The following is a 23,549-nucleotide window of genomic DNA, read 5'->3' on the forward strand; positions in this document are numbered from 1 at the left end:
AACTAAGCTGATTACTTCTTGTCCTACCCTCAGTGGACGTGGAGAATAATTGATCACTGTCCTCTTTCTAAACAACCTTTTACATATCTGAAGAGGTTACCATGCCCCCCTACCCCAGCCTTCTCTTCTCTAAACATGCCCCGTTCTTTCAATCATCCTTCCAGGAAACCCACCTTCTCCCAAAATTCTTTTCCTAATGATTAAAACAAACAGGGATTTTAAAGAGCTATTTTAAAAATTGTTTTAAATGTCTTGGACCAATATCTTCTAGTTACAGATAACGTTTGGCCTTAATTCTCTTCCTGCTGCCTACCATGAATCATAGAATCTCAGGGTTGGAAGAGACCTCAGGAGGTCATCTAGTCCAACCCCAGCTCAAAGCAGGACCAATCCCCAATTTTTGCCCCAGATCCCTAAATGGCCCCCTCAAGGATTGAACTCACAACGCTGGGTTTAGCAGGCCAATGCTCAAACCACTGAGCTATCCCTCCCTGCAAACTGAGCTCAGATCCAAGCTTCAGTAGCAGCCACTGCTGGCTAAGGAAGACGAAACAATACTAGCCTTGCGATGGGTTAGCTGTGCTGCCTGGCTGGCCCCTGCTGCCTTGAGAAGTCACCAATGGCTACGTGTTATGGTAACAATAGGAATTTTTCAGCTTCCACAAAAGATTCCTTGAAGCAGAGAAAGTTCCGCAAGGAGCTTGCGGGGAGCCAGATTGCCCCTTGCATTTCTGAGCTGCTAAAAACGGGCCGCTCGGGTGGGTGGGGAGGCGGCTGGCTCTGACTGGTCCATGACACCGCACAGGTGGCAGCTAGGACAGGCATTAAAACCAGTTCTGACTAAAATCACCAGATTTGCAAATCGGGGAGCCAGAGACTCCAAAATGCCTCAACCCATTTTGTAAAAGTGGGTTTTAGACATACCTAAAATCAGTCACTTCTGAAAAGCCAGGGCCCCTATACTTTAAAAAAAAAATCCCTCACGTTGACTAATGATGAGTTTTAAGCTATGTGAAGTTTTGCTTTGATGAGGAGTCGCGTGCCTTGAAGAAATCAGGTTTTCTGAGCTGCTGCTGGGGTCCTACAGAGAGGAACCAGCCAGACTCCAGCCAGGAAGAGGAGCTGGAGAAGTAGGGACTGCTGCGCTTGGGGATGGGGTTGTGGTAAAATCAGGCCCAGCAGGTCCACCCTCCCCCCCAGAACTTTGCAAATTTCCCTCATTCTGGGGGAATGAAGACCGAGGTGGTGCCCCCCCCATGTGACCTTGGGGGGAATATGCTAAGAGGAGCCAGGCAGAGACTCCGGCTAGTAGGAGAAGAAGCAGCCAAAGCAGGGACCTTTAGCGATACAGAGTGTTTTGTAGAGTTTTGACTGGACTTTCTGTGCCCTCTGCTGATCAGCGGTTTCCTCTAACCCCCAGCCTCTACGCCTCAGTTTCACTTCACACTTGCCCCTCCTACCCTTTTCTCCCCTGCCCCGTCCCCCTCACTGTCCTTCCCCTTCCTTTCCCTTTAGCTGATCCCCTCCTTACTCCTCCCCCCAAAATAAATACAGATAAATGGTGGCACCAACGTGCCATTTGCTGCCATCACACTGTTCACTCTGCTTGAGCATCCTAACCCACCAGTGACTGTTCCTATTCTGTCTGTACAGGGCCTGCACACTAAAACCCCATCCTGGACTGGTTCTTAGCGCTACCATTAAACACAACAGAATGAGGGAAGACATAAAAAAGGAAAGAAAGCTAAGGAGATTTGAGAAATCCAACTGGTCATGAGACTGTATGCATAATTTTATGCAACTAAAGGAAAACGCTAGTGATTGGTTAGAATAGACCCAAGGATCACTTTTTTTGACATACAAAGCATTTCTAAAAATTATTTTGAAAACCTTCCCCATTTGAGTGGCTCCATTACTGAATGTGGCTCTTGTCTCTGTGGGGGCTACCATTTCAAAGACCCAGCAGCGAATAGACATGTCTGGTAGCACCTTAAGTCACAAAGAGGAGAAAATTCAGGACCCAACAGAAACCAATTAAAAATTGTTTTAAGTGAGTACTGTAACTACACACAGTTTGGTTTGAATTAACTGTTTCTATTTGGTCATGAATGTCCATTGTCTTAATCTGCCTTATGAGGTTCAAGAGACAAGGTGGCCCAACTTCTTTGGGTGACGGAGACAAGCTTTCGAGCTATACAGAGCTCTTCTTCATGAGATTCCTCCAGGTAGCAATTTTCTCTCTCGTTATTCTTGTGTGTTGTATTTTTGGCCCTTATATTGGTTAGGCATGTTCTCTTTATAGTGTAGTGACTGGGACATCTTTGAGATTGCATGGCATTTACATGTAGAAAAAGAAACCTTTCCAAACTTTTACTTAAAATCTTATTTTATCCTGCCGGCTTTCTCAAACACGAGTGGAGGCTGAAATGTTGCCAGCCTAGGCATAAAGTCTGCTTACCATGATGTTGAAACAAATTAACAAGATATTATCACCTGTTAAGAATATATATAAGTCACTTGTTCCAGGCATGAAGTCGTTGAACCACTGCATCCGATGAAGTGAGCTGTAGCTCACGAAAGCTCATGCTCAAATAAATTGGTTAGTCTCTAAGGTGCCACAAGTACTCCTTTTCTTTTTGCAGTAACTATGTGATAGGTGCAATACAGAGCACTAGATCTTTTGTCACTGAGGTTTAGAATAGATAACCGGAGGATATTTCCTATCATATTAGGCAATTTCCAGCGTTCCATGCTTAATACACTCTCAATTTTAGTGCGAGGACAGTTTGCTTCCCCGCCCTCAGCTCGGAACTCAAGGTCCTTTTAGAAAGGAGGATATTTGTTCTTGATCGAGTTCCTTGAATAGCACAAGCCCACGGTATCCACTGGAGAGGGTGCGGGTGAAAGTATCACAGCCAGCACGAACACCATTTAAGGTCCAAGTGGTTTTAAACCAAGCAACTGTGGTTGAAGGAGAAGGCTTTTTCCTGACAACTGATGACCAGCTGGGGGAGTGGAGGGGATTGATACAAAAATCAGCCCGTCAGGAGACGCCAGGAAAAGCCTGACCCGAAGGTCATTATTGGTGTTTCTAAACCAGGTGATGTTTTATAAACCAGGAAGATAAAACTGCGGTTTTATCCAGTTTCTTTACAGGACGGGGCTTTTGCTGGCAGCACTGGGAAAGCAGGACTATGAACTTTAAATGTCCTATTTGAACTAAGAGAAGTGACGTGAGTATCATTTGCAGTGATGCGGCACCACTGTTCTGTTTGTGGATGAATTTACTGCTGGTGAAAGTACTCCAGTGACAGCCCTGAAAAATGAAGCCCAGTATGCAGCAACAGAGCACTGTACAGGTACCATACAGCTGTGCCAGTGTGACGCAAAGCATGCAATGGACAGACTGCACTTAGGAATGAGAGGAGGCCTCAAGCGCCATAACAGTCATTTCTTGATCTCCCCACCCAGTCAGCGCCAGCTATGATGGTTGTCAGGATGTGGGTACTTGTTCATTGGAAACTCGGCTGAGACTACAGAAACTTGGTCTTACATAAGCTTCGCAGCCTTTGATGGTAATAACTTTCAGCCATCACCACCCTGGGCTGGGCTGAATTGGCCACCTTCCGATAAAAGGCTCAATCTCCCATTACCAAACTCCCAAGATGTACATGAAGTTGTAAAGATCTGACATGTGCCAGTTTAGCTCAAATGCTCTGGGTTCTCTAGTGCAGTTCTGCCCAGTGCCTGGGTGAGCATCCTAGTGATTTGGGGCAAACTAGGGTTGCCAGTTTTGGTTGGAGATATTCCTGGAGGTTTCATCACATGACGATCTTTAATGCCTGGAGACTCCAGGACAATCCTGAAGGGTTGGCAACCCTAAGAAAAACAGCTCAGGCACCCACTCCCCCGACTCCCAGGAAAATAGCCTCATTGTTTAAAAAGAAAGGCAGAGTCCTGTGGGAAGGAACAAATATCAAAGAGCTCACTCCGCCGCTACCAACACGGTCTGAGTCGAGGCACCTGTCTCAAGGGGCCTGAAGCATTCATTAACAGTTCAGATAAAGCAAGGTTACAAACATGGTCAGAATGGCAGCACACGCCTCTTGACTCTTGTGAGCACAGGCTCCTGTTCACGAGGAGGCCAGGACACCGTTCACATTCATTCATTTGGAGTCCACTTGCCCTCTGGCAGGCCTCCTCTCTGGTTACCAGGCAACCAGAACGGCAGTGCTGTCCACTAAGCACTGCCCTTCTCTGGGACTCACTGCAACAGAGGAGGGGAGAGTAGCTGTGGCTCACAATAGCACGCAGTAGTCCTCCCAACATGACCACAACAAATGGGAGAGGAACACTCCATGTAATCACACAAGCCTTCCCTCTCGGATAGGGTTTAACGAACAATCTTTGCATGGACATGCTAAAGAAAAAAGTAGCCGGGGATAAGCCAGTCAAACAAACAACAAGAGGACGAATTATTTACACAAACTCCAAAGGACAACAACAATTAGAGACGTTAAAGCAACAGAGGCAAAAATCAATATACTCTGCATCAAGGCTGCTGCTGCTGTCGTCTAATGACGGGTCCCATAGCTCTGACCACACAACAGAAGATACTTCCTCTTTTGAGACACTGGTTACGTTTCCCTCTATTACTAGGAATTGAGGTGGTGGATGCAAACAGTTCCTCTCACACTCCCCAATTTATAGTACAAGCCTCCACTAGGCACCACAATGAAGCGGTTGTCTCCACTAACTCCTGGTCTAGAGGCAGGGAGAGGGGGTAGGGCCAACATGCTACATTGTAAGATTCTCTGGGCTTCATTTTTCTGTCACGTGTAGAACCAAGCACACGGCGGGCACTATACACACCTCTTACACATTTTATTATGAACCTGGCTCTCCAATAGCAGTCTCAGTCATTGGTAAGTTCTTCTGATCCTTCATCAGAGCAGAACAAGCAACGCAAAGGAACAGATTAGCTGCTTAAAAAAAAGTGTTTAAGGTCAGCGGTTTAAACAACAGGATAACTAGTTGTTGAAGCAGGCAGGTTTTAGCTACTGTCTGTCAACAAGTTAGGTAGATAGAACTTGATCAGTAAACTTATAAATCAGCAGTAAATATCTTATTGCATGGTAAGACTTTCTTATATAGCAGGAGCTCTGATGAAGGTGATGTGGCCCCCTCTATGAGGCATCCGGATTAGAAGTGGTGGGGCTGAAACGGGGGAAGGTAATCTCCCAGTTCTACAATGTATGTAACTACAGAGTGTGATCTGCATGTCATTTATAAAGAGATGATGAGCGAGGGTAGGGCCTATTGGTGTGTATGTAGAAAAGTGCATTCATCTGATGCAGCACTGGTTTTTAGAACAGTGGCAGGCCTTCCAATTCTAAAGGAAGAAAGATGATACCCCCTTCCCTCAATAACCAGGATTCAGTACTGTGATTTACCAACACTGAAGTATGACTTATGAGGAGAGGCTGAGGGAACTGGGATTGTTTAGTCTATGGAAGAGAAACATGAGGGGGGATTTGATAGCTGCTTTTAACTACCTGAAAGGTGGATCCAAAGAGGATGGATCTAGACTATTCTCAGTGATAGCAGATGACAAGACAAAGAGTAATGGTCTCAAGTTGCAGTGGAGGAGATTTAGGTTGGATATTAGGAAAAACTTTTTCACTAGGAGGGTGGTGAAACACTGGAATGCATTACCTAGGGAGGTGGTGGAATCCCCTTCTTTAGAAGTTTTTAAGGTCAGGCTTGACAAAGCCCTGACTGGGATGATTTAGTTGGGGATTGGTCCTGCTCTGGTTAGGGGGTTGGACTAGATGACCTCCGGAGGTCCCTTCCAACTTTGGATATTAGGAAAAACTTTTTCACTAAGAGGGTGGTGAAACACTGGAATGCGTTACCTAGGGAGGTGGTAGAATCTCCTTCCTTAGAGGTTTTTAAGGTCAGGCTTGACAAAGCCCTGGCTGGGATGATTTAACTGGGAATTGGTCCTGCTTTGAGCAGGGGGTTGGACTAGATGACCTTCTGGGGTCCCTTCCAACCCTGATATTCTATGATTCTGATATTCTTCATGATTCTAAGTAGCAACAAGCCTTTCAGTACAGGATATAGAGGTGAATGTTACAGCAAAAGCCTGCTTTCAATATGCCTCAAATTCTAGGCTCAAGAGCAGAAACAGAGCAGTGAAAAAGTCAGAGAAGATCCAGTAATGCAAAGGATGGTCCTTTCATAGTGCATGAGAGAAAAAGGGTAGCAGGTGGTTTGCAGGGCTGGCCTTGTCACCCAAACGCTTAGGCTGCAAACAATAAGCTCCAGTGGGCTAGTAAAAACAGAATTAATTTGTTTGACGTCTAACAGCTCTCACTATCGCAAAGCAAATTGACTCATTGTACAATAATGCCTATACGCCACACGGTGGTGCCCCTTCTTCAGTAACATAGCAAGGTGGTGGTTTGAACTGCATCAGTAAACACAGGCTGGGGAATAGTGAAAGGCTGATTCTTGTTTTCCACTGCAAGCTTACTGCATTATTAAAAGGTAGCAGGAAGCCGTTGTCAAATGCCTACACAACAACACACAGCCCTGGCAGGGAGGGATCTTCCTTTAGAATCAGTGTGCCAGCCACCTGTATTGCTCTAGCAGGCTCTCACTTGCAACAACAACAACATTAATTTAAACCCTGCAGTAGCCAATTATGATCTTTACCGAATCAAGCTAGAAGTATTCTGAGTTGTTGCAGTGGAGGAGACAGGTTAAAAAACCCTAGAAAAATACTTACCATGCAGGAATAGTACTATCTAGCTGCCCAAACCCTTTAACACGAGCTTATTCTATCTCTGTGCATCTAATAGCAAGGTGCTCATTCCGGAAACAGCTTTACATGTTCTGCTCCCCCAAGTCTTCCATGAAACAGATCAACACACTCCAAGTCTGTCTTAAGCAGACAGACACCTGCAAGTTATCTCTGGGGTATACGGATTGGTCTAGACTATTCAAATTCTATGTTTAGCTTTGCGGCCAAGGTGCGTCTGCCTCGCCCTCCAGTCCTGACCCAGCCCCTGGAAAGGAGAGTATTTGCTACTACAATCAAAGCAGGATTGCTTTAGTATGTATGCAGAAAAAAATGACCTTTTCAGTGTGACCCTTATACAAAGAAATACAATGGCTAAATCCTTCAACAGACTAACATTTGCAAATTTTCCATGAGGAAGCAGTGGCAGCAGCCGAAAAAAACAATTTTTTTTTCTTTTTGAGCTCTACATTCTGAGCGGTTAAGAGGTGAATAAACCCTTTTCTCGTGGACTAAAATTCAATTTACAGCCCTGCTTCCTGGAAGTAAAACACACAGAGCATACAGACAGAGTTACAGCCAGCGTCTAGACAGGCAAATGGGCTGCTCTTAAGGGGCGGGGGGGAAGAGAGGAGGAACAGAAACATATTCTGTTTTGTCACAAAGTGAGCCTGCACACCAGCTGCTAAGAGTTAAGGACATACATAAGGATGGGATTCCATAAAGGGGAGAGGAGTCTTTAAGGAGTTAATAAATGTGGGAGGAGAGAAGGAACCAACAAAAACATAGCACATACCAGGAAAATGCTTTGTTTACTTTAAAGCCTAGTGTTACTGCAGAAGTGCTCAATAGCTGCAAATCTACGCCTCCATACTGGACCCAGCAGCAGCCATACCTACCAGATGGCAGATCTGCAATACTAACATTCTGCCAAATGCTACCTCTCTTTGAGGGGACTTGGCAGAACTAGGGGAGAGAACAAAACAACCAGTAAACATCAAAACCGGTGATTTTAAGAAATCAAACTTATTGACAACGTTTAAAAAAAAGAACCAAGACCACTTTTACAGTATAAACACGCCAATTCATTCATTTTACTGATGGTTCCATTTATGAATTTCATTCTCGTGAAAAAAGGGAATAAAAGGAAAAAAAAATAAGAAAATAGCTATTTATAGAAAAACAAAACAAAACAAAGGGCTCAAACAGAAAAGAATCTGTGCAGATGCTTTGATGAGCAGTCTGATGGCAGATTACCACCTGTGCAGCAGGCATGCTTGAAAACCTGTCTCAGTACTGTAGCTTCAGTTCCACAATCCAGGATTTCTTTTACTTTTGTCGAAAAAAAGAGCCTAATAGTTTCATACTGTATTTATTTAATAACTAAAATTCACAAATAAAAAGATACTTGCAAAGTCCTTTAGTTGTGTCATCCCATCCTCCTCCACTTTACTGCTTTCAGACCCATATGCATCAAAAATGGGCTTGGATTTTTAATAATAACTGTTATGTGATTGGTCAGTTGGAGCTGAAGCACCAATGGAGAAGATGCTTTATGGAGATGATGGCACACCCCCTTGCCTTCCCACACACTTTTCGGAGGAACATAGGAGATGTACCAGTGCCTGGACTCCTCTGCTCCCATTTCCCCCACCCAGAGCATTCCTCTCATTTTATATTTCCGCTCTTACATGACTGACTGTAGCCTCTTTTTTCCCCCCTTTCTGTCCTTGCGGGACTGCATACACGTTGGACATTGTTCATTTCTTACTCCGCCAGGCTGTGAGCCAGTGTCAAGTAGGTCCTGTTACAGCTCAGTGCTAGTTGTTGTTTAATGGGTCTTTTCATTTCAGGTAGGTTTGTGTGTCATTTCAGAAGGCTTGCTTATTTTCTTCCTTTCATTTATCTGACAAACTGCTGGATAAGGCTACTCATATTCCAGGAACTGTTTGTGATAGAACAGCAAATATCTGCAAAAAGGAAGACAAAACACAACTTTAATCTTATGCTGCACATTACAGATTTTAAATCCCAATGACCAATACAGCCAGGATAAAAACAAGGACTATTAGCACTATTTTATTTTGAAAGCTGGAACAATTCCAGGGACGTGAATTAGTTTCATAGGATAACCATGAAAAAAATCAGCATACAGAATTTGATCAGTAGCCAATATGCTCGCTGCCTGTCTGTCCTGGAGCCTGACCACTCTGTTCTGTAACCTACTGTCAAGTCTTGAAAGCTAAACAGGATTAGACCAGGTTAGTATTTGGATGGGAGACCTCCACGTAACACCTAGATGCTGGAAAAAGTGGTGATGATGATTCTGTAGATGTGTACAAGCAAGGTCTCGACCACTTACAATCATTAAAGATCTTATGCCACTTTTTTATTTTTTTGAACAAGACCATGGGTGGAAACCTTTGTGTCCCAGCCAAATCTGACATGTATACTTATACTCCTTGTGGCAGGTTCAATTGGGTAAAATTCTTCTCCTCTTGTCCTAAACTACTGGGCAGCATTTCTGTGTACTACAACACAGCTGCTGAGTTCTATCCTGGAGGCAGCTGCATTTCAGTGGGGAGCAAAGTGATCCCTGTGCATCCCTTGCCCACTTCATATTGGCAGGGTTGCTGCAAGGCCAGTTAAAATACTTGTAAAGCACTTTTGATATCTCCACATTAAGAGGTGCTATGGAATGATTATCATCTTCCATTTCCCCACTCCACAGGGTTTCCTGAATCTTTCCTCTCCTTCTACAGGTGGAGGTCTAGTCAGAGCCATCATTATCTGAACAAGGAAAAAATGGGCAGGATTCCCTTCACAGTCAGTCAACGCTGTTTCTTAATCAGCTGGAGATGCTACTAGAGTGATACAAGTCACCTCCTATTTCGTTGGACTGGGTAACTGCCTCCACAAATCTCCCAGGCCCAGGAGCAATGCTACCTGTTTCCTAATGAAGGAAAACAAACCAATCTGGTCTACTGACCTTTTTGTTAAACGAATTAATTAAAATAATTTACACTAAAAAGTCAAATATCATAGAAAAGATGCACATTGCCCGGCTGAAAAGCAGAAAAGGAAAATATGAAAACCTATTAAAAATTCCAAACCAACTGCCTGCACTTGCAGCAATCAAAGGAAATGTCAGGTATAATTAAAAACTAGAGCAGAACAGATTTGATCTTTCCAGCACCAAATCCATGGCTGGAAATGCCAGAATGGAGGCGATTACAGATTTTAAGTGATTTTTTCTTGAAACCGAACCCAATTCCTGATACTTCTCAAATGACAAAGATGTTAACCTTGAAAAAATACTGCTCTATGTAGCATCCACAGTGCATGTTTGAAGGAAATGATTGAAGTGATACTGTCTATTTGAAATCATTATTAAGGGGGGATATGATAGAGGTCTATAAAATCTTGAATGGTGTGGAAAAGGGAATAGAGAAGTGTTATTTCCCCTTTCCCACAATACAAAAACCAGGGGTCATCCAATGAAATTAACAGGCAAGAGGCTTAATAAAAACAAGAGGCAGTACTCTTTTACACAACGCAGTCAACCTGGCTATATATGTGTGCACAGCTAAATGCATCAAATTCCATTTCCCAAAAGAAAACAATGAAACAGAAACAAACCCTCAGAAGTGGATATCGGTAGTACTTTTTGGCTATGTATCTAACCACTGTGTTATACAGCCTGTTGAATAAACTGCCCTCAGAGGAGAAAGTCTAGTATAATATGGAATTGTGCCTTATGAAGCTTAAATAGGTGGTCCATATAGTTATGGTTGGCCAGTGGGATTACAACAAACCCTATTACAATGTGAATTCATAATACCTGTATTTAACAATGAAAGCAACATGTGTAATAAGCTATCACACATTCATCCCTGTGGCTAGCAGGACTGTGATGAGGCAGATATTACTGCAGCCAACTGGATTAGCCAGAAGGTGGGTGGACATACAAGAAACTAGTTATCTTGCTCAGCAGGCACAATGCACTGCTACCTTGTCCTTCCCTTTTCTCCAGTCTAAAAAACCCCAGTAGGTTAGACCAGCTTTCTGAAGCACTGATAAATGATCACTCTGGAGAGAAATCGTTCTACATGGTGAAAATCTGATAACTTGAAAGTAATAAAGGTTCACCCACCCAGAGGGGGCCCTTTATTAATGATAAACCTGCTCCCACTCTTTCCTCCCCGTATCCTTTTTGTTCACAACCTACCCTTCACTGTCTAGTACATCCTTAATGCTAGCCTTGGTGATGATGGCATCATCACATTTGAACCACTGGTCCTTGTGTTGCCGGATGAAGCTGGTATAGTGCCCACTCTCCAAAGTTCCTTGGTGATTAACTACTGCAAACAAGGAATACCTGGTGGAGAAACACAGTTAATGAACTCTTGGATCAAAAGAAAAAAACTTAACATTTTTAGAGGAGTAGAAGCTTGTGATTATCTATACATTTGCAAAAAGAATGGATGCCATTTGTAAACACTGTAATTAAAACACCAGTACTCAACACTGGTTGGGGATGGGGCATACTTTTCTCCCCACCATCTTGATATTGCCTCTAACTACTTGTTTTACTGCAACTGTTAGTTTTACAGTTGGAAGCTTTGCTCACAATTGAGTAGTTAACAGACTTTTCTTTTAAAATAAGTAGATTAATATTATGAATTCACAGATACATGGATTATAAAGCCAGAAAGGATCCCTGTCATCACCTAGTGTGACTTGTACAACACAGGCTTCCCTGACTTAATTCCAGTTTGCTCTAGAGCAGATCTTTTTGAAAAATATTAAATTTTTGAGTTAAAAATGTCCAATGATGGAAAATCCAGTACAGGCCCTGGTAAACTGTTCCAATAATTAATTACCCTGGCTGTTCAAAACGTGTGCCAGATTTCTGATCTGAATTTATTTAGCTTCAACTTCTAGCCACTAGATCTTGTTATATCTTTCTCTGCTAGATTGAAGAGTTCCCTATTATCGAATTTCTGTTCCCCATGAGGTATTTACAGACTACGATCAAGCCATTGCTTAACCTTCTCGTTGTTAAACTGAACAGACTGAGCTCCTTGAGTCTATCACAATAAGGCACGTTTTCTAATCCTTTCAATCATTCTTGTGGTTCTTCTCTTTCTTGAATTGTGGACACCAGAGCTGGACAGCATTCCAGCAGCAGTCAGCACTAGTGCCAAATACAGAGGTTATATAATCTCCTCAGTCCTATTCAATATTTCCCAGTTATAAATCCAAGGATCGTATTAGCCCTTTTGGCCACAACATTGCACTGGGTGCTCATGGTTTACCCATCAAGACTCCCCAAGTCTTTTTCAAAGTCATTGCTTCCCAGGATAGAGCCCTCCATTGTGTAAGTATGGCTTACGTTCTTTATTCCTAAATATATATGTTTATATTTAGCCATATTAAAAACATACTGTTGGTTTGCATCCAACTTACCAAACCATCCATGCCACTGTATTAGTGACCTGTCCTCTTTATTATTCACCACTTTCCCCATCTTTGTGTCATCTGCAAACTTTATCAGTGAGGACGTTATGATTCCTTCCAGGTCACTGATAAAAACGCTAAATAATGCACTGCCAGGAATTAATCCCCGCAAGACCCCACTAGAAACATATCAGCTCAATGATTCCCCATTTACAATCAACACTTAGCCAGTTTTTGATCCATTTAATGTGTGCCATGTTGACTATGTATTGTTCTAGTTTCTTAATCAAAATGCACATGGTACCAAGTCAAATGACTTAAAGAAGTTTATTAGATCATCAATATTATTTTTACCAACCAAACTTTTAATCTCACCATCAATAAAAATCAACAAGTAAGGCTGATAATATCTATTGTCTATAAACCTACGTTAATTGGCATTAATTACATTACTTTCCTTAAATTCTTTATTAACCTAGTCCTGTATCAGCCATTCCATTTTTTTGCCTGGGATTGATGTTAGGTTTACAGGACTATAACTACTCGGGTTGTCCCATTTATCCTTTTTAATATTAGCACAACATTTGCTTATTTCCAGTCCTCTGGAACTTGCTCAGTAATGAGAGTTCCAACACTCAGTTGCAATAAATGCACGAGTGTTTAAAGAAAAAGCCTTCCCTTTCATCCTGTACCAACGATTTTTAAATTCCTTCCCTATACTATTGCTGGTAATAACACTAGCAAGGCAATAGCTTAGTTGCTAAAAGCTATGAATGGCTAAGTAAACACGCAATATGATCTTTATTTTGCCAAAGAGCAGACTTGCTGTTCTGTAAAACATAGCAATGCTTTAACACTGTAGGACATAGAGCAGATTCTACTTCACCTTGCAAAAGTCAGCTACCTTTCACAATAGGAGAGTACTGGAAGGCACCACTTACTTATTATCATTGTTTAGACTATCCGTTGGCTGCTGGTACTGCCCATTCATTCTGCTCTCTTTGCTGCAATAAAAACACACAAGAATCCAGTCATTTAAAAGCAGTGGTTTCCCAAAGGGAGGCAGTGGGTCACACACGGCACAGAGAACCTGCATGCTACCTCCAGGGGCAAGTGCAATGGTGCTTAGTGGCAGAAGAAGATTGCTGACTAAGGTGTTACAGATACTATATTTGTGCCCACTGCTATGCTGTCTAGGAAGTTGATTTCTCCTCCTAACTAAGGCCCCAATCCTGCAAACACGCACATGCTTAAGTCACAACTTCCCATCCCCAAATCTTAAAAACAGATTGAGAGATTAATTTGGCTCTTAACCCTGAACAAAATATAATTACATTAACCTCTTAAACTCCTACGGATCAATCACCCTTCTTTTGACTTGTGAGTTTACTCTGTGTTTTTGATTACAACAATAGGATTACCTTCCTGGTTTCACAGGTCGATAAAATTCTGATTACGGAGCCCCCTGCTGCAGAAAAATAATTATCCTGATGTCATAGTGGCTATATTCCTTCATACCTGAAACCTTTCATCAGCACCCAGCTATTTTATCCACAGAGGACTCACCAGAGAATAGCAGGAAAGCCTCAAATACTCTGGAAAGTATTGATATAAACTAACCTTCTCTGATATCACACAGGCAATTTAGTGGAGGCTTGGAACTGTCCCTCTTTCTTGGCAGAAATAACTACGTTTGTCTGTAGTAAATAATTTTGAAATTGTTATTAAAACTGTATCAATATGGATCCTGAATTTAAGAGATGTGTTATTTTTGTGCTTTCGGTATTGGTTAAGATGTGATTTATGTAGTAATAATTTAATTAGAAATGATACTTAAGTATAATAATTGATAAGAATTTATTGTCTCAGGTCACTAACTGAACTTTTATGGAAGGATTTTTACACAAGGGTTTTGTTTTTGTGACTGAGATTTGAATAAAAAAATTAGTCTTACTACGTCTGGAGAAGCTTACTAGCTAAACTGCTAAAAGCAGACACAACCCTAGTTGAAAGTATTTTAATTGGGCTTGAACTTTTTTGACTTTTCTGTCATCTCAGGAGTGGCAGAAGAGGGCTTTACATAAAAAGAGGAAGGGAGATTTTTGCACGTTTTTCTAACATTAAAAATATTAGGAATGTTAAATTGGATCCTCCCTGATTGCACTGAGGAACGTACTTGACTGAAAGGACAGGATGTGGGATCTCTAGCATTTTGAAGAAAGGACATCTCTGTTAATTATCTACCTTTGAAGTTAAACAGGTGTTAACAGAAAACTAAGATTTAAATAGAACCTTGTTTAAAACACAAGACCTGAATTGGTTTTACTAAAATCGATTTTGAAATAGATTTAGTTAAACCAGTGCAAACCCTTTCATGGACATATTTACATGGATATATCTGTATATACACTGCGTCACAGCCTGGTCTCAAAGGATATTCCATCTTCACAACATGCATGTGCAAGATTGGTATCCAGACTAACTTAACCTCTGTGGGATTTTTAACACTGTACATACCTGGAAGCCATAAATGGTGTCATGTCCAACTCCAGCGGAAAGGAGACATATGTAGTGATCTTTCGCCTCAGTTTGGCTGAGTGTTCAAACCGCTGAAGATAGAAAGTGGAAGTTTCTTTTAGAGAAGAGACTCCGATTTCCTTTCCTTGTACATGTCTTACACATTGGGCAAAGTGAGATGAAAGGAAAGTAGGGAGATTGTCACACAGCCACAAGAGAATGTGAATAAATTAGGTATTTTTCTGGTAGCTTTCAGGTATCAGTTAGATCAGTATATACAAGTGCTAACAAATTTTCCCTAGGAAATCCTAATTCATGAGGGAGCAGGAGTAGAGGGAAATCAAAGCTTAGAATGGTAACTGAATATCTAGGGAGATAAACTTATCCCCATTTATATTAAGATAAACGCTTATACTGTGGCCTCAAACAGTAACATCCAGCGTGATAGGCACTATACAAACATACAGCAAATGACAGTCCCTGTTCCAAAGAGCTTACATCTGCAGCAAAACTGGTGATAGACAAATGCTACCGGGGACAGATATGCCTTTAAGGATTCTGCCACCTGACTGGTGTGTTTAATCTACCAACACCAACAAGGCAAGAAATCATCTCAAGTGACTGGCACTGTTATGCCAGTTGTCTGTGTACACGAATACTAAATCAAAATAAGGAACAAACGGAAGGTAAAATTAAAAAAATAATCTGTCTCCTTTCTCCTAAAGGGAGAGATGAATTTGTGATACACGTCATACTTTCATCATCCTTTCTACAGAAGTGGAGAAAGGAAAAAATAGCAGAATGAGATGAATGAGTTTCTATTTAAAGAAAGTCCCTTTCCCCATTTCTCAGTACTCCTGTCCTATTTACACTCCTAGCTAATTATTCTCCCTTTACAATGCCATAACAATTCCCTAGCAACAGAACAGGATGTCAAAAACTCCGACTTATATCCTTTTGATTCTCTGTTCATCTTTCTAATTGCATTATTAACACTGTCAGAACATATGTCCTTTATGATGAATTTGATATTAGTTAAGCCATATTAAAATACCTTACAATTTATCATCACAACAACTTTTGGAATTGAGAGATATTGGTATCGTGCTTTGATGCATGAAATGTTATATCTTAACTTTTACCAGAGAGGACAACAAGATGAGTTCCCAAGATCACTTATTTTCAAAACCTTCAATCACCACGGCTACACAAATGCTCAATTGTACTAAAACCTCTTTTATATTGTTGCCCACACTGCCTTGCCCCTGAAGCAGTCTCACCTTCTGGGCACTCTTTCCACTTTGCTAAGGAAAACAAATAAGAAAGACACCCATGCTCTGCACTGGCTGCCTGCTTTCCAGTACGGCGTGGTCATATTACTTGCAGTTAAAGCCATAAACAATACAGGACTGGGCTGAGTGACCATCTATTACACGGTCTTCCATCACAGCATCTGCCATCAATGGTGAGTTGGAAGTTCTAAAAGCCACCACAGTATGATCTTGAGACAAATGGTGGGGATGTTACAGGAAGCTTCTCCATTGTGGCCCTGTAACTTTGGAATGCTTTCCCTTCAAAACACAGAGTACATCTGTGGCATCCTTCCAGTTGAAGCACACAGTATTTTTATTTTCTTTCTCATTCTGTGTGGCTTGTGGGTAGTAGCTCTATTGTACAGGAGGAATAAGTGCCACTAGAGATTTGTTTTTGTTTGGTTCAGAAATTTTTAGTACTTTTTCGTATTTTTGAAAAAAGTTCTATTTTGATAGGCACCCAGAGACATATGGGCAAGGCTGCATACATACATACAATCATAATGTCCTTAAACTAAAATCTAACTGGAAAAGCCAGTTGTCCTTTAAGTTAGTTTATGTTACAATAAATTAATTATAGTGACGTTAGAGATAGCAGAGAGATCTATAGAAACCAACTCATTGCCCGAGAGCAGAGTCTATGTTCTTTCAACCACCTGTCCTTTGTGAACTTACTTTGAGATGAAAACAGGCCACAATGGGTAATTTCTTCATAGTGAGTTGTTTGGTAGATTCCTGGTAGCTATGGCAACCACTACATTTGATTTTGGCACTGCTTCCTAGATGTTCTGGCCTTGTAAACCTGAAAAATATTAAGAAGTGGAAGGATGCATAATACAGGCAAATTATTTTCAATGCATCTTGAAAACAGTTTTCATTTCCACTTGTAACCACTTAGTAGCATGCGAGATAAACTTAAATCTTCTCTCAGGAAAGCCAGAGGTGACCTGCTGCCCCTTTCTCCACATATTTCTTAAAGTGCAAGACCCACTGAAAACCATGCACAGTTTTGCACAGTGCATATTTATAATGTGTTCTAGAAAGATTAGGAAATTGGGCACAGAGCAGAGTCATTAGTTATCGTTCTATTATACAAGGTAAGTACAAGTCCTGTGCTGAGATAATTATACCCAGAGAGCAGATGCTAAGGAAATATGCTTTTTCTTTTTTCCTTTTTGCAAGATAAATTAGAATTTAAAAAGCTACCAATATAGGAGAGCCCTGTTTCAGATTTCCAACTCGGACATTTACATTTGCTTCCACTTGGGCAAGCTGCCCTGAAGTGCATCAGTGGCGGAGAAAGGAGAGCGAATGTTGGGTCATCCACCACAACAGAATAGCTCATTTTGAGATAGCTTGTGCAGACCTTTTGTTTTCAAAACCAAAAACGTGGACATGGGAATTCTGAAGCAAAGCCACATGCTTGCTGTGCTCAGTTACATGCCAGTCCCCAGGATGCTCTTCCAGCTCTCAGGCTGGGGTCAGAGCTCTAGAGGGAGAGAGGAAGGTATGGATGTAGAGTTCTGTTCAAGGTCAAATCATTGACAACTAAAGATTTGCTTCAAAATCTAAGTTTTAAGAAATTCCAGCCTGTTACTAAAATCAGGTGGAAAGGAGTGATTTATAACCACTTAATGGGGTGCAGGAAACTGTTAGAGGATGGGACAGTTCTTGAAGTAAACACTAAGCCACTGTGTAGACACTCATAGAAACACATTAAAACAAAAAATGTTCAGGCTCCGGGAATCCTGATATTAAATCTTCTGTTAAAAAAAAAAAAAAAAAAAAAAAAAAAAAAAGACTACGAGGACTGACTTCTAGTTTTTCTTCTAAATTTAAATGTACAAGCCGTATGCATTTTCTAGTATCTCTACTAATGTTGGGTTTAAAGAAAAGGAGGACTTGTGGCACCTTAGAGACTAACCAATTTATTTGAGCATGAGCTTTCGTGAGCTATAGCTCACTTCATCGAATACATCTGATGAAGTGAGCTGTAGCTCACGAAAGCTTATGCTCAAATAAATTGGTTAGTCTCTAAGGTGCCACAAGGACTCCTTTTCTTTTTGCGGATACAGGCTAGCACGGCTGCTACTCTGAAACCTGTCATTATGTTGGGTTTAAAGTTATTGAAGCTTCTTGTAATAATACATATTAAACTGTAATTGGACATTTTAGACTATGACAGACCTGACACATTCAAGTGCATTATGCTCTATATGAAAATTAAATGTACAACTAACTGTGCTGTGAAGCTTTGTTTAGGTGCTTGTCTAGCAGTTTTAAGCCTCAGGAGGCTGAACCAGAGCACAAATGTAATTCTATCCCAGATGCATCATTTCCCCCTGTACAAAATGGTACAAAGTCAGTAGGTCTGTTTTGTTTTTAAACAACTGTCATACGAGTTATGAATTAAAGAGTATTCTGCAACTATTGTCTTGTCAGGCCAATGGGACAGTTTAAAAATATATATTTCTACTGCATGTTAAAACAGTAACCCACCCTTAATAGTAGCAGTTTTTTATAACTTGAGCCAACAAAGTCAAGAGATTCTGAGTTAAGGTGTCATCCTTAACCTTCACTCAACCATATCATGGTATTACAGCACAGAGCAGGCAAGATTAGTAACTATTCCAATACTGTGCAAGGCCAATCATAAGAGTCTGGCTGAAGGACAACTTTACATTTTCTTATTTAATTTCTTTTCACTTATTAGGAGTGAGGTTAGTACCTGCAAGAAGTGCTGCACTGACAGCTCTTGAGACTGAAGTCCTCTATTCACATAATAAGCATTAGTAATGCAGGCTCTCTCACAGTGCGCCTCAGCCAGGCCTGGAGAGCCCATCTCTAAAGGTGAGTGGGAAGATAATTCTCCATGGCCCATTCAAACCATGGCTTCTCTGCAGACAGCACCAAGAAGGAGGACATTGCATATCAATTGTGTCAGTGGTTTTTGTGATATGCATACATAGCCCCTGGGTGCTGGATTGAGAGCTAAACTAATTTCTCATAGAATACAACCAATAGATAACCAGACTGATTTTGGTCACATTTTGCTAGAGATTAAAATAAAACAAAAAACAAAAACAGCCACAACAAATTTAAGTGCATGTTATGTACTACAAGATGGCTGAGGAATACTGCTGTGGTAAAATGTTGTTAGTTTGCTTTATTAGTTGCCATTATTTCTTATTTGTGGACAGCAGAAGCGAGCAAGATTATTTCCCCTATCTACATTCTGTTTGCCATATGTTGTACCTTCGCAAGCAGTCTGTGAGCGTGGTGGTGCCCGATACATGGCTTTCCCCATTCACCACACTGCCGTCACTCCCTGGGCTCAGTGGCCAGAATGGTGTAGAGGAGCCAGGCAAATCCAAACTGATGTCCCAGAACGGGTCTATCGTTGTGGAAACACCACTAGGAAAAAGAAAGGAGTTTAGCATTTAACACAAGGAGTTAAAAGTAACAGTACAAAATGTATGATTTACTATATGGTATAAACTGGACATTTACTGGACAAGGCAACGAGTTCTACTTCATCTGTACAGGGCACTCAGACTACATAAAGTATGTATGACAAAACAGCTGTGCTCAATACTATATTTACACAGCCAATTCCTTTACTGGAGATTTATTTAAAAAGCACAAAAAGAAAAACCACAGATTTTAGGAAATTTATTGCATGTTTTGAATGCAGGATATAAACTTGCTACAGTCTACAGCTTAATGGAGTTCAGTGACTTAGAGCCAAATGGTTGGGTTGCTCTGAGATGCAGAATCTGGCCTGCATCCTGGGATGAAAGTGCTACGGTGTTTCTATTTAGATTGTTGCACTATCTGTGTTCAGACAAAAAAAGAGAACAGAAATACTCTTGATATGCAATGGTGTGCTAGTTGGAACTTCAGAGTTCACTCTACAATCTGCCATGGCACTTGGAAATTGAGATCTTAGAGAATACCCGAATCAGAAAGTACATTATATTCCGGCTCAGGTTTCTCTACAAGACAGCTGAAGACAAACCCACTGGCTAGAGGTGACTGGAAAGCTCTAACCTCCATTCCCTTGAACCTTTCCTTCTACCATTCAGATCTGTACGTGATTCTTGCTTCCAAATGCTAACTTTTTTTGTTTATGAAAGAATGTTCTGCCTGTGCTCTTTATCTGCTCTTCTGGCCTCCTCCTTCCTCTAAATACCACTTCTTTTGGACTAAAAATCTAAGTTTACAACTTCCCACTTTCATTCAGCTTCACTAGTGCAAAATATTTGAAATGATCAAAAGAAGAAACATGCAACATTTATGGATACTAATTTCAATCTGCCAAACTTATTTTTATGCATTGAGCCTTTTTCTTTAACTCCCATCTTTCCTTGTTAATTTTCTTAAAAATTCTGACATAATATATTATTCTTAGTAGATATCAGCTGTGCTGATACCGCATCCAGGCAACCATTGTCACATACGGACTCTGTGGGGCCAAAAGACAAAGACTAACATTTCACACTTTTTTCCATGATGCTCAATCATTCCTATAGTGAGAACTCTGTAGGTCACTCCTGAAAACTGAGTACAACAACTGATTAAATGAGCAGAGTACAACAGTCCATCTGCAAGACAGTGTAGATAGTTTGGGGAATGCAAGATAAGACCAAAAAATATGTAGTGGAGTTCCAACTCCCCGGGTGATGTCAAATGGCTTAAAGTAAGCCACCTTGCCTGATAACATAGAACAGAAAGGATTCTTCTCCTGACTCTAGCAAACCTTTATTTTCTCTTATTTAAATTTACCTAGAGCCAGACCCTAGAAACCTTTGCCACCAAAACCGAAAGCTCAGAACTGAAGAAAAATGATAATGTGGCTGCATAAAAAAGAGTTCTCTTACTTCAAGTCTGGTGCACCTGCATATTCCCTATCAAAAGAAAATTTGCCTTGAAAGTTTTCTTATTATGAATTTTGAAATTAACCAAATTTTGGTAGGCCAATCAAACTCTAACCTAAAATGCAAAATCCCATAAACCTGTGATATTTTTCCAGGCAGATTTTTCAGTATATTTTGATCTATGACACTTGCCTTCTAATTGCTTGCATTTAGGTGATGCTGTAGTTAAACCATATGGTGCAAGAAAAAAGACTCAGTATGACAATGCACTGGTGGATCAGCCTCATCACAACTAAAACCTCTCCAGCGCATCAAAGATTTACAACCTATCCTGAAAAATGATTCCTCACTCTCACAGATCTTGGGAGACAGGCCAGTCCTCGCTTACAGACAGGCCCCCAACCTGAAGCAAATACTCACCAGCAACCACACACCACGCAACAAAAACACTAATCCACTAACCTATCCTTGCAACAAAGCCCGATGACAACTCTATCCACATATTTATTCAAGTGACACCATCATAGGACCTAATTACATTTGCCATGCCATCAGGGGCTCGTTCACCTGCACATCTACCAATGTGATATGTGCCATTATGTGCCATCAATGCCCCTCTGCCATGTACATTGGCCAAACCAGACAGTCTCTACGCAAAAGAATAAAGGGACACAAATCTGACATCAGGAATCATAACGTTCAAAAACCGGTAGGAGAACACTTCAGCCTCTCTGGCCACTCAGTAAAAGACTTAAGGGTGGCAATTCTGCAACAGAAAAGCTTCAAAAACAGACTCCAACGAGAAACTGCTGAGCTTGAATTAATATGCAAACTAGATACCATTAACTTGGGTTTGAATAGAGACTGGGAGTGGCTGGGTCATTACACATATTGAATCTACTTCCCCATATTAAGAATCCTCACATCTTCTTGTCAGCTGTCTAAATGGGCCATCTTGATGATCACTACAAAAGTTTTTTTCTCTCCTGCTGATAATAGCTCTTCTTAATTAATTAGCCTCTTACAGTTTGTATGGCAACTTCCACCTTCTCTGTATGTATATATTATCTTACTATATGTTCCATTCTATGCATCCGATGAAGTGGGCTGTAGCCCACAAAAGCTTATGCTCAAATAAATTTGTTAGTCTGCCAGAAGTCCTCCTTTTCTTTTTGCGGATACAGACTAACACGGCTGCTACTCTGAATCCCATCTGAGTGCAGAATTAACCAAATTACACTTACTGGCAGACTTGACAAGTAACATCAGACTGCAGTCCGCCTGTGAAGATTTGGTCTATGATGCAGTTACAGTGGTTGGGGTTGTTGGCCTTCTTCCCATTATCGTCACCTGCAGGAAGGCAAATGAAATCTTTGTAATACATTCTTACATGTGCCCCATCAGTTCATATGGGCAGTTTGGAATCTCGTACTCATTGGATATTTCAGAAAACAAGGGATCAAGAAAGTGCCTCTGGTGGAGTACAAAATATTATGGCAAAAAGTTTAAATGCAACTGAGTGTTTCAGCAGAGATGAGGCTTTAAGGTAATGTGAACAGCCAGCCAATCTCAATTCTACTCTGAGATAGCCCACTCTTGCTTTGTAGAGAGATCTGCTTCGCTCTGTCACGTACGAGGGTTGGTTCCAAAGGTAAAAGGTGCTGCCAAAGTGGTTAATGAAAACGACTATTTAAACCCCACTAACAGGGCCATTGAGTGGCACATGCAGTTGAATAAACGGAATGCCGTAGAAGCAGTGATTTCCACTCAGGTACAGCACACAAGTGTGTGCTATTTTCTTACATTAATTCAGAGGATAGGTTATGCAGAGATGAAGATAATGGCTATTTTTAACAGTTCTTCCTTAATCATCTTGCCAGACCAAAAGACTAAGGTTGTGTTAAGGCTCCATTAACCTTCACTCTGGTGCCTATACCATATCTTTTCATCATCAACACTGTCCTTGTGTTCTGAAGTTTTCATCAGTAATAAAATGAAAGACAGTCTAGCCTCCCAGAGGGCATTTATTATAAGGTAAAGCCATGTTTACGTCAAGCTTATTCATGGAGACACTGAAGCTTCTCTGCTTTCCAGTAGGTGAAAGTGCATACCCACCTTCTAAGCACTGCTGCCAATAATGTATGCATCGGAGGCATAGCAGTTGGCTTTATGACTGGGATCCTAATGGGATTAACTGAATGAAGCATTCATAAAGGTTTGGTCTAGCAATCACAATGCCAGTCTGATTACCAGGAACTCTAAAATACAAATCTCTGCACTGATACACATACATATTCTTTTTGCAGATTTGGGCAATTCTTAGCCTATGTGCCTCAGTTTCCCCATTACTAAAATGAGGATAATACATTTACTTTTCTAACTTACAAGACTGTTGTGAGGATGAATCAAAGTCTTCAAAGTGCTTTCTCCTGTATCTACAGTAGGGTTTTTGTTGTTGAAACATCACATACACCTGGGTGAACCAGTTCACAACAGCTGGTAACTATTCCGGAAAGTAAGTTTTGAAAATTTTTCCAAAATCCTATTATAACAGAGGCTGCTAGCACAGCTAAAATT

General features: G+C 41.0%; 1 protein-coding gene across 5 annotated transcripts in view; it reads right to left on the reverse strand.

Annotated features, from left to right (window-relative positions):
• Positions 1 to 8,161: 8,161 nt before the first annotated feature.
• The window catches only part of USP22 (ubiquitin specific peptidase 22), a 195,235-nt gene continuing 179,847 nt past the window's right edge, over positions 8,162 to 23,549 (reverse strand). For all 5 annotated transcript variants that reach the window (XM_073361872.1, XM_073361871.1, XM_073361868.1 and 2 more), the window contains 7 exons: positions 22,217 to 22,322; positions 19,351 to 19,509; positions 16,771 to 16,897; positions 14,783 to 14,874; positions 13,207 to 13,269; positions 11,034 to 11,183; positions 8,162 to 8,775 (listed from right to left, as the gene is read on the reverse strand). In XM_073361872.1, coding sequence (XP_073217973.1) covers positions 8,733 to 8,775; positions 11,034 to 11,183; positions 13,207 to 13,269; positions 14,783 to 14,874; positions 16,771 to 16,897; positions 19,351 to 19,509; positions 22,217 to 22,322 — 740 coding nt within the window. In that variant the 3' untranslated portion in view covers positions 8,162 to 8,732. The remainder of the gene's footprint in view (positions 8,776 to 11,033; positions 11,184 to 13,206; positions 13,270 to 14,782; positions 14,875 to 16,770; positions 16,898 to 19,350; positions 19,510 to 22,216; positions 22,323 to 23,549) is intronic.

Source organism: Lepidochelys kempii, chromosome 10 (assembly GCF_965140265.1).
Source record: "Lepidochelys kempii isolate rLepKem1 chromosome 10, rLepKem1.hap2, whole genome shotgun sequence".
NCBI lineage: Eukaryota > Metazoa > Chordata > Testudines > Cheloniidae > Lepidochelys > Lepidochelys kempii.